Source organism: Ambystoma mexicanum, chromosome 7q, assembly GCF_040938575.1.
Source record: "Ambystoma mexicanum isolate Mex_15411 chromosome 7q, UKY_AmexF1_1, whole genome shotgun sequence".
Taxonomy (NCBI): Eukaryota; Metazoa; Chordata; class Amphibia; order Caudata; family Ambystomatidae; genus Ambystoma; species Ambystoma mexicanum.
The window spans coordinates 56,552,816-56,565,000 of NC_090941.1; the positions used below are offsets into that span (position 1 = coordinate 56,552,816).

General features: G+C 44.8%; 1 protein-coding gene across 5 annotated transcripts in view; it reads right to left on the minus strand.

Moving 5' to 3' along the window:
* FRMPD4 (FERM and PDZ domain containing 4) overlaps positions 1-12,185 on the minus strand; it is a 1,539,383-nt gene that overhangs the window by 482,536 nt on the left and 1,044,662 nt on the right. For all 5 annotated transcript variants that reach the window (XM_069639729.1, XM_069639730.1, XM_069639731.1 and 2 more), the window contains one exon: positions 2,385-2,430. In XM_069639729.1, coding sequence (XP_069495830.1) covers positions 2,385-2,430 — 46 coding nt within the window. The remainder of the gene's footprint in view (positions 1-2,384; positions 2,431-12,185) is intronic.

The following is a 12,185-nucleotide window of genomic DNA, read 5'->3' on the forward strand; positions in this document are numbered from 1 at the left end:
TCATGCGAATCATACGTCCAAATGATCATATGGTGGGCTGTCATCTGCAACTCCCTGCAACTTCCCCAGACGGGAGGGTGGGGTCCTACTCACTACATGTGTACTGCTTAAGGAGGTAAGGCCATACATGGCTGAGCATGGCTCTCTGGTGCTGGGTGAGCATGCTCTTGTTGGTAGTGCAAAGAGCATTGTTGTGAATATGTGAGTTGGTGTAAGTTGTGTTGTGGGTGTGTGGAGTGGCCTTGCAGTTGTTTGGCCTATGATCCCTGGAAGAGGCTCTGAGGGCATTAGGAATCCCCAACAGAGGCACAAGGTTGCCATTAAACCTCGTGAGGCTTCTATCATTCTCTGACCGTTTGGTTAGGCCCCGCTTCACAGAGAATGACATGACATGATAGGTTATTTATAACGAGCTTAATACCTAGAGGTTTCTAAGCGTGGACCCCGGGATCGAACCTGTGGTGCTCCGTGTCGTCTTGCTTCCAAGGTGAGCACGTTGCCCCTGAGCTATCCTCCCGCTAATGCCAATTGAGACAGACATTCAGCATCATGGAAACATAGTTCCTGACGTGCATTAGCCAAGCAGTCACCTGGGACTGCCCACGGCTTCCCCAAGTGTGATAAGGGAGCCTGCTTCCACTCTCCTTGTACTATTTTACAAGGTAAGGAGACGATCTTAAGTGAAAAGGGTGATAACCAGATACTGAATTCTCAGGTTCTGGATAGACCAACAGAGGGTCACGCTGGGTTTGAATGGGGTGGTTATGATGGGCTTGCAGGTGTGTGGGGTGGGTTTACAGTTGCTGGGTATATGATGTTTGACAGCTATTGCCATCAAACAGAGGAAGATTTCTTGAGCCAAGAAAAAATGTGTTCCAACGAGAGTCCTAATCTCTCCTGTGTAATTATTGCAGTTCAAGCCAACGCCATTTGGACAATTTTCAGTTGTGTTCCCTGCATTGAGATGCTAAAAATTACCTTTATCCAGTCAGTCTATGACCAAATTGATGTTTAGCCGATTTCAGGCAACCGTCTCATGTGTGAAGGGGCTAAAATCCAGGGAAAGGGGTGGGGTGTCAAAATGTCATGTAGCCAGTAATGTCCGGAGGGTCCTCACAGGTTTGGCTTTGTTCCAGGAGGTGCTCCAAGTATTCTGCACACTTGGCTTCTCTTCCGTTTCTCGTGCTTTGCCAGTTCTTGGCAGGACCTTCAGAGATGTTGGCACCGTTCCGCCGTCGTAGCGGTCCACAGCTTCTTCCCTCATCTCTCTATCTGAAGCATTCAAACTTCTCTCTCAGCTCCTCGGGGGCAGGCTTGACCAATGGCACAGTCGTTCTTCGATTTTGTACTTTTTTTTTAACCAATAGACAGACTCCATCAACTAGACTGCGGATGCTGATTTTGCTTGGTATTCTTCATTATTCCATCCCTCATCCTCATCACAGTACTGAACTGGTGACCACTACGGAGGTCAGTGGCACCCTTCGTTGTCTCAATATTTTTCTGAAATTTAGTTTCCTCAACCTTACATCAAAAGATAGAGGTGTGGGGAACAAGAGGGTGGTGAGTGGGGTACAAGTAAGGAAGGGTCACAAATGAGGTAGGGGAATACTGCGTTCTCCCAAGGTGATTGTCACTAGTCCCATGGGGGGTTTCTCTTCCCATGAGATCCACCTGCTGAGTACTACCCCCAGGGGGACTAACGGGTAGCATTCTCGCCTCCCTAGCTCCATGGGAAGGGGCTTCCTCCATGGAAGCAGTGATAATACCCAGGGATTCGTCACACATGGCATACTATTGTTTGCTGTAGCATACTCATATTATCAGGCATTATTTTGTTGGACGCAACATGAGTATGCTTGTTTTGAGTAAGATTTGGTGGTAAGCAACATATGTATGCATTATTAAGATGTTTAACGGGAAATATGAAAATATAATCTGCACGGGTATCATGTTTTAATTTGTTGTTGCAACTCACTTTTAAGGTCTTGTGAGTTTAACATTGCTGCTTTTACCTCTAGAATACTGAGGTTTACTCACGTCCATTTAACTAATGTCTGACTCATAATTTGAGGATACTTCACAAAAACAGACCTTTAGACCATCAAAAACAAAGCATATAGTTTTACAGCATTCATGGGTAGCACTGACCCCTCAGCTTAGCTGCGCCCCCAATACAGTGATGGTTGCACTGCAAAAGCGTCCCTTTGTGAATGTGGTGTTTGTTCTACTCTGCAATGTGTAAATGCACTTAACATGCACAGCAACTTCATTATTTTAAAGTATCTATTAGAAATATTGTTGTATATGCTTAATAAAAGGCACGACTATAGTATGTTTGCATTCCAAGTCAATTATGAATAATAATAACACTGTATACTTACAGGGTAAGGTTGCACCACAGTGAGGAGGATTGACTCTTTACAGCTCCTGCAAAGCAATGAAAGTGAACAAGATTAGAATAAAAATAAACATTTGTTAGAATAGCAAGTTATTTGCCCATATGGATTCATCAGCTGTTTTTTACTTGTGTTTAAGGAACTGGCACCAAATAGGGGAATGACAGGTGGAGGCAAAAGAATGAATAGAAGATGTGTTGCATTGGCAACACTGTCATTCAAATGAGACTAAATCGTATGTAAGTGCAAGTTGTCTAGTTGGATATTGAGCATAATCAACAGTTCCTTTCCATGGCCCAGGGAAGAAGCATGGTTCCATAGAAATTGACATCGTTTTGTATACACTTTACAAAAACATATAGCATCATTTTATGGGATACAATTGAACAACGAACAATGATTCACAAAATATCACATTTCCAGGTGCAGCCCTTTAAGGTCGCCAACTATAGATAACAGCTAGTGGGGCTCCCAATGGCAAATGCTACCATCGCAAAGGGTAAGACCTGGTTCAATCACAGCAGAGGTCTCCTGGCCCCAAAAGGGCGACATGGAGAGACTAGTTAGATATCCCCATTACCAGTGTGGTTCCCCCACTAATCTCAACACACTCCAGCAAACAGTGCATACAACATAAGCAATTCCTAGGGCATGTCTGTTATCTGTCATACCTGTCATGCTGCTTTCATACTTCGAGCCTGTGCCACCTGATGTAGTCCACATTGGGTGATGAAAGCACCAAAGCATCCGTCAGCATAAATGGTTCATTTATAGGCATTATGTCACAAATTAACACTTTGCTGTTCAATGCAGCACTTATTGTCTAAGGGTAGTGGAAATATTGGTGCGTCATTTTCTAAAAATGTGTTCTGATACAAAACTAACACAATTGGCATGTAAATGAAGTTTTTATAGAATGTAGCTGAACATATCATTTCTGTTGTAAGAAAAGTTCCAATGAGCCACAGTGAAGTCATTTTCAGTTGCATCTGAGCCAAGTATATATGGAGACGGGTGATCCATTAGTGCCCACCACCAAGACTACGTTCTCCAGATGCCTTTTGTGGAACGCCAGGATAGGGATTCTTCATTCATTTTCATTGCACAGTGACATCTCAGACCTTCTGACATCACACACATTGACATTCACCATACCCCTTCTTTCCAAACACAGGCCCCACAAGTCAAATATCATTCACATACCATCATATACCATTCAAGTATGCCACCATACCATCTCAACACAAACACATCTAACCTACCACCTCCTGGCATACAGACACTCTGCAAAGCCAGTTGCCCCCACCCCGCCCACCTCAAATTGTGTATTTAGAGGTGATCGTAGGTTTGCAATATATGGCCCGAAGCTATGGAATAAGCTCCCATGGGAAAGTCGGGCCATAAAAACCCTTCAGGTATTTTCACAAAGCTTTAAACACGCATTTGTTTAAGTAACTGTGGGTGGATCGTGTCAATGTAGGAGCTTCCTTACTACTGGGGTCTGGAATCTAGTGGAATTTTTTTTTTCTCGCATTGTTCGCTTGAGTGTATTTGAATTTTATCTGCGCCCAGATACGATTTGGTTTGTTTGGTGCGCTATATAAATGACTCAAAATCAAAATCAGGTGATGGGATTACAAGAACACCTTCCTAGACACCTGTTGCACTCTTAGAAAGGGCATACACTACACTATGATGCCGCAATAACTACACATCCATATCCTCTTAATTGGCACACACTTCCCCCTGATGCCACACTAACACTATATCCAAAGGCTCTTACTTGTCACACATTATGCCGTGATGCTGTAAAATGTACACAGCCATACATTCTCCATTGGCATACACCACCCTCTGATTCCATACTGACAAGTCCTTGCCCACCCCACCACTCAAATCACTTGTAAGACACCTTTTACCAGCATACACTCTCTTCTGAGACCTCAATGACTACCCACTCATCATGACACCACACATGTAGCCTACGCATCCTTGTGAAGCCAAAGTGACTCTAAGGTCTTCCTGGTGGCACCCACACTCGACTCAACACTGCGTGATGCTGAGAACACCATAAGAACTCCCTCCACATAACACCTATTTTATTCTCAATTACACTGTAGGTTCCAATGAACTTCAAAACAACACTTATGTCACCATCCGTAATAGCACAAGAAGAGCTTTGCTGATATATGTCTGTTTCTTACTTTTATTTCTTTTCATCTTGTAACTAAGCTAGCATGCCCCAAATGACGGCATATTAGATTTCAAGCATTTAATTACCACCCGCATAAGTCCATCAGTGAAGAACAAAAACAAGGTTAACAAAAATGTGCTTAAGGGGCCGCAGAGGTGTTGCTAGGTCTGGAAAAGATCTGGGGCTAAGCTAATGTCAGGACTTTTGGGACTCGGGGCTAGCTAGCCTTTTGGTTGTAGCCCCTGAGATTCTATCCGGGGCTACAACCAAAAGACCGGGTCTATAGCCCCCTAAGCCCCACCCTAGCAACGCCTCTGGGCAGCACTACCACACTCTGCCCAGAGACTGCTAGCACTGCAGTTTCAACAGTTTTGCGCTACAATTCACGCTATCAACCCAACTTGGGAACACGTCAAACATTTGTGCAAAACGCGCAACAGAAATTTCGAAGCAGTTCTGGAATGTATTACATTCCTACCTGACACCTAAACAGGGATCTAGGGAACGCCTCCACTTTTGAAATCAATCAATGTTTCCGACCGTTCCAGCCCCCTTCCCCCCCATGCTCTAAGACTCTCTTCTTCAACATGCCTCTCATTCATGACGTATTCTGTGTTAGCACTGTTCGTTCAGAACATCAATTCTGACAAACGTCATAATTGACGCTTCCGACACTGAACATAGTGGACCTCCTATGTTGATCGCACATGCCACACAAGGATTCCTGGTGGGATGTTACGTCACCCAGGAAACCTTCTTCAGCAAAGCAGTACCCCTGTCATGCGTACTGTTCCCTTAAATACAACTCCCGACTCTTCACTTAACACCCCTGGTGTCCTGCACATGGTCAACCAGCACTCCCTTATAGGAGCAGGAGCACCATTTCACAAATCAATAAAAATGTCCAGGCAGCACATCAACTGTCAGCACATTACCATTTCTATTTTGATATACTTCTCTGCGATTTGGCTCTAAGACAGCCCAATGCATGTGAAGGCTTCCACAGTTTCCTTCAGTGCTGCATTACCTCAGCCTAAATTACCATTAAGGTCTTACTTCCAAAACACTGCTTTCAGCCAACCTTTGCTTTTGTAGGCCTCTCTAGGTAGTGGGATTTCTTCTGGAGAGCGATGGGTCCTTCACATTGTTTCTACCCCCACCACAGCATGCTTGATCCAGCTTGTTGCAGTGTTGCAACAAAAGAACCCTTGAGCTGCCACAGGTAAGTCTTTGTCTAAGTTACTTTATTCAGTTACATTTTAGTAAAGTACTTAAGGAGAATGAAGACTGTGGTGATATTGTTTTCCTTATGTGCAATCTGTAGTTCATGTTATCCGCCTTGCGTCTGCCTCGCGCCTGTGTTTACATTCTAGTGACTGCAGGCGCGAGGCAGATGAGAGACTGTTGGTGAGCAGCGTTGGTCCGAGTCTCTGGTCTCCTGAGCAGGCCTGTATAATAAAGCTTATGCTTTTAACTTACCCCCTGGCACGCTTCGTTTGTACAATGGCGACAAGGTGAATCACAGGCCTGCCGGAGGAAGGGACGTAGCTGGGCTTCTGCCTGCCCAGCCCGCTGCTTTTGAAGATGCACAGCCGAGGGCACGGAGCCGGCCTGAACACACAGCCTGGGCGCTGTGACGACCACCTCCCCCTGCGAAGGATCGCGGGGAGGTGCTGCCGGGGTGCGGAAGGCTTCAGCATCTGACGCTGCCCCTTTTTACCAGCGTTGTAAAGAGAAGGATTGCTCCTGCCTGCCCCGCCCCTTCCCAACGTCAAACAAAGGTGAGGAGGCGGGGGGAGGAGGGACAGGAAAGAAGCCCAAAGCAGGACCTGCGGCAGGCTGGAAATTGCGCAACGTAGTGTATAAGTGGAAGTGGAAACCTCAAGACATAATTGATCAGCCACAAGCTTTCCAGAACTCTGCCTCTGGACAAATGAACCCTTTGGACAAGTTAACCCTTTGAATACCTCATCAACTAGAGAGAGGGGTTTCATTCAAGGTTGTATAGCCACACTGGTCGTTAAAAGGGACTCCAAACCAAGAATATCTTCTGAAATGGTCTGTTAAGAAAACAATCCTCTACAAGGCCAGCAGCACTATACACGGTGCACATATACAAACATTTTCTTTATCAACTCTGGTTTATTTTCTAAAGCCAACAACGCAGTAGACTGTGCAAGCTATAAGACTCTTTTTGGCAAAGAGGATATTACGAGTCTGAAGAACAATTCAATCAAACACACTTTTAGTGAGGTACTAATCACAAGTTCTCAGCATGGCTGCAGCAAGCATAGCAGCGCCCCCACTATTCTTGCCAGAAGCAGGCACGCCTATTATCAGGTGGGATAGGTGGAAGAAACTTTTCGACACATACCTTATTGCAATAGGAGGAGAGAAGTTTGCTGCTGCGAAGAAAGAAGCTATCCTCTTGCACAATTTAGGCGCCAAAGGCCGTAGTGTGTACAATGGTTTACCTGAGCCACCGTAGGAAGGTCAAGGTGAGACTGAGCATAGCTGAAAGGAAACTGACAATCCACTTTGAGCCTAAAAAGAACACTATGTTTGAGAGACATAAGTTCTTCAAAAGGGTGCAAGAACCCCAAGAACCAGTCGAGAATTTCATAGCCGCACTGAGGATCTTGAGTCATTCCTGTGACTTTGGTCTGCTTACTGACTCATTGATAAGGGATCAATTGGTTTGTTGCATGAATAGTCCCAAGATTCAAGAAAGTTTGTTATCCAGGGATCTTCCACTGGAAGCTGCTGTGGAGATGGCACGAAGCATGGAGCAAACAAGCAAATATATGTTGAATATGAAGGCAGACAAGTCAGGATGTGAAGTTGCTGCAATCAAGAATTCAAACTCAAGGGGTCCCAATACTTTCTGGGAAGTAAAGTGCTTCAAGTGCGGCAGCAATCGTCATGTGGCCTCGAGTATGTTTTGCCCAGCAAGGAATATAAATTGTTTGAAGTGCAAGAAAAGAGGACATTTTGCGAGGGTTTGCAGGAGGCTGGGCAAGTCAACAGTGTGGAAGTAGTAGTTCCTGAACAAGAAGAAAGTCATACATTTCCCTTCCAAGGCAAACATGTATTGGAAGTTGCCGAGCTGTATCCCAGAAGGAAAGGACCGACAGATGTTTTCTTGATCCAAGGCAGGGTTGTGACCAGGAAAGTTGATAGTTGTTCACCGTGGACTCTTATATCAAGAAAGACATTTGAAGGATGTGTACAGGGAAAGGTGGAACAACTAGATGAACACATGATTGAGCCATATGCATATGGGAATGTGAAAATCAAGATACTGGGAAAATTCCAAGCATCCATAAAGTACAAGGGTCGTAGTTGTGATGCTAAAGTGTACGTTACACAAGAAGGATCCTCCCTATTAGGATGGACAGAACAAAGGACACTGGGAATAAGGATACAGGCCAACGCTGAATGTCCCATATCTGTGGCTGAAGTGAAAGACAAATGGGAACAAGAATATCCCAGAGTATTTTCAGAGGATTTGGGAATGCTGAAAGAATTTCAACATGAAATCGTCCTCAGGAAAGGGGCGGTGCCAAAGGTACATAAAGTCAGGCCCATACCACACCACTTATATGAGAAGGTGAAACAGGAAATACAAAAATTGTTGCAAGGAGGCATTATTGAAAGAGTAGAACGCTCCGAATGGCTTTCACCGGTGATAGAAGCAGCAAAGTCTAATGGTGAAATCAGATTATGTGTGGATTTAAGGGACCTGAACAGAAACATCCTGGTTGAAAGGCACCCCCTCCCCAACATTGGAGAGAAACTGACAACGCTGGAGGGTGCCAGTGTATTTTCTGTGTTAGACTTGTCCCAGGCATATCACCAGGTGCCATTAATTGAAGAAAGCCAACTATTAACGGCATTCATAACCCCACTCGGAACATTTAAGTACTGCAGAATGCCATTTGGACTAGCGTTGGTGGCCACTGTGTTTCAAAGAGTAATGGAGACTGTGTTGGAGGGGGTACAGAAGATAGTAATCTTCCAGGATGATGTTTTGGTCCATGCTAACTCAGAAAATGAGCACGATTTAATTCTTTCGAAAGTGTTGAAAAGACTGGATGAAGCTGGGTTGACTGTGAGAGGGAGCAAATGCAGAATAAAAGTAGAGAGTGTGGAATTTTTGGGGCATGTTGTAGACAAAAGTGGGGTGAAACCTAAGAAGAGTTTGGTAGAGGCAATTAAGAATGCACCCCGACCGGAAAATAAGGAACAAGTAAGATCATTCCTAGGGCTTGCTGAATATTATCACACATTTGTCAAAGATTTTGCTAGTCTGTCTACACCTTTGAGAGCACTTCTTGCAAAGGGTGTGAAGTTTGTATGGAGTGTGGAATGTGAGGAAGCACTTAATAGGGTCAAGGAAGCAATAATAAGTGCACCATCTATTGGAAAGTTTATGACTTATGACAAGTGTGTTCTAGTGGTGGATGCTAGTGGTATAGGGTTGGGAGCAACCCTAGTACAGTACGACAAAGATAATGTAGAAAGAGTAATTGCATTTGCTTCGCGCCCTCTAAGAGGTGCTGAGGCCAACTATTCCATCATTGAGAGAGAACCACTGGTGATGTTTTGGGCTATCCATCATTTAAAGTATTTCTTGTGGGGGAGAACATTTGTAGTGAGGTCTGACCACAAGCCCATGGTTCAGCTGTTTGAGAGTTCCAGGTGGGCAATGGGATCACCAAGAATCAACAGGTGGGGATTAGGATTGCAAATGTACAACTTTGAGGTGAGCTACCTACCGGGAAAGAAGAATGTAGTGGCAGATTATTTGTCCAGACTGCCGGTGGAAAAGGAGGAAGTGGTTGCAGATGTTTTGGATGAAGATGTTTTGGATGAGGGTGTAGTAGCAGAGATAGAGTGTGCTGTAACACAGGAAGTGTGGTTACAAGAAGAGCAGAAGGATGAAAACATGAAATTATTGAAAAAATGGACCATGGATGGGTGGCCAGAAAAGAAAAATTTAGATAAATACTTCCAGATATGGTGGGAAGTTAAAGAAGAGGTGTATTGGTTAAATGTTAAGCTGTGGAGGGGACAGTTTTATGTACCACCGGAGGGAACTAGAAGCAGGTTGATAGACTTGGCACACCCGGGTCATCCAGGTGAAGGAGCTATGAAGAGGAAGCTGAGGCAAAGCTATTGGTGGCCAGGAATAGACAAAAGGGCAGAAATGAAGGTGAAGAATTGTGTGATGTGCCAGTCCAGTGATAAGTGTAAAGTAGTATGAGAAACTCCCATGATTCCCAATACCATTCCATGTCAACCATAGGCGAAATTAGCTGTTGACATTTTGGGCCCTATTGCAGGGTTGGGAGAAAATTTTAAATACCTGCTGGTGTTGGTGGATTTCCATTCTAAATGGATAGAGTGGGAATCAGTGAGAGAAGTGACTGTGAATGATTTGATTCAGTTTTTGGAGGGAGTTTTTATGAGAGAAGGTGTTCCAGAAAATGGAGTGCAGTTTGTGTCAGCAAGAATGAAAACATTTTTGTCGAGTTATGGTATAAGGCACACAAGAACAGCTCTATATCATCCCAGAGCAAACGGCTTGGTAGAGAGAGTGAATAGGTACTTGAAAGGAGGGATCCAGATGGCGTTAAACATGGGGCAACCATTGAGAGAAGTGTTGAAACATGTAACATGGAGCTATGTTACGACTCCACACTCTATAACTGGTGTTGCTCCATTTGTGTTCCTTAAAGGGAGAGGGCCTGGCACCAAGTTGTGTCCAGGTTGGCTTGGATTGGCTAAGACAGTTGAGCTGGATAGAAAAAAGATAATGAGATCGATTGAAGGAGGGCACGTGAAGAATAAGGAGCATTTTGATACTAGGAAGAAAGTGAAAGTACATGAATGGAGTGTAGGTGAGGAAGTATTTATAAAGAATCCCCGATTTGTGGAAAAGTGCACAGAGAGCAAATTTCTTGGACCAAAGAGGATATCTGCTGTTAGGGATGGAGTAGTTGTTATAGAGGGAAGTGAAGTATGGTCAAAAGGGAGGTTGGCGAAAGCAAATGAGGTACATCATCCTATGGATGATAATGAGAACGGTTGAAATGTTATTTGTGCTAGTACGAATGGAGGGGCCAGTTCGTGTAATGAGAGTGTTACCACAAAAGGAAGAATAACTAAAGAACCGGGTTGGCTGGGAGACTATGTGCATTGAATCTTTATTTTTCTGATACTTTAGTTGTGTATATGTTGTTTTGGGGTTCTTCTAATCTCGGGGAAAAAGATTTAAAGTATAAACCTGTTTTGGCTGTTTCCGTTATAGGGGGGGATATATGTAGTGATATTGTTTTCCTTATGTGCAATCTGTAGTTCATGTTATCCGCCTTGCATCTGCCTGGCGCCTGTGTTTACATTCTAGTGGCTGCAGGCACGAGGCAGATGAGAGACGGTTGGCGAGCAGCATTGGTCCGAGTCTCTGGTCTCCTGAGCGGGCCTGTATAATAAAGCTTATGCTTTTACCTTACCCCCTGGCACGCCTCGTTTGAACAAAGACATATTGCTGCCCATTACTAAGCTATTCTCCAATTGTCTCCTGTGGAACACTGATGGGAGGGAGTCTACATTCACTCTCATTCCATAGTAACATCACACTCCCTCTGACATCACAAACTGTCCTTCACCATACTTACTGGGGAATAAGGAGAGCAGATATAATGCATGCCTCTTCTTTACAAACACGCATACACACACACAAACTGTGAGAAACCTGAAGGCATCCTCACATCTACTCCCCTTCGGTTCTCTTCTAAGATGGCCAGGGAAAGGCCATCACTTTTGGATCCTGACCCTGGGTGTGGAGAAGCGAGAGAGGATCATCTGGGTGGAGGGTCCTTGGATATTGGAGATGAGGTGTCCTTGGGTGAGATGCAGTATTCCTCATTTCCATGTCAGGATCGCAGATGTATTCATGGTCCCACTGACAAGGAAAACACCAGAAAATATTATCAGTATATACGTGCCAGGAAGAGGGTGTAGAAGAGGAGCTTCAATGGCGAGACAGGGTATCCCTCTTTACTTCTGAGAACCAACACTCCTCTCCCCAGGCCTTTGCAGGCTATAGTAAAGTATTTCCCCTCATTACCCCATGTCTAACCCACTTTAGTACTAGGACGACGAAGTGGCAACTAGGAACAGGCCACACTTGCATGTCACTTTACCACTCTGGTACTGAGAAAAGGAAGAGGCTGTGAAACATCAGTATACAAGTCAGGCAAGTCCCACTAATTGGGGTCAGGCAAATAACGTAAACTTGGAGCCAATTGCCAGCCCACAGGTGTGCAAAAGAAGAAAGAAATCAGAAGACAGAGAATGCAGCTGGGCGAGAGAACCAAGGTTGTCGGAATTCAGATGGGAGAGAGAGCCCAGCATGCATAAGACAGTGTCCCATGTGGAGAAAGGAGCATGCTCAGTGAAAAGGGCGCCGAGCATTGCAGGACAAGCAGAGAGACGCTGCAGCACGGCCAGGCTGTGAGAAGGGTTGGAGCCCTGCAAGGTACGAGGCCGCATGTCCCCCACTAGAGCTGGGGTCACTGAAGACTCCA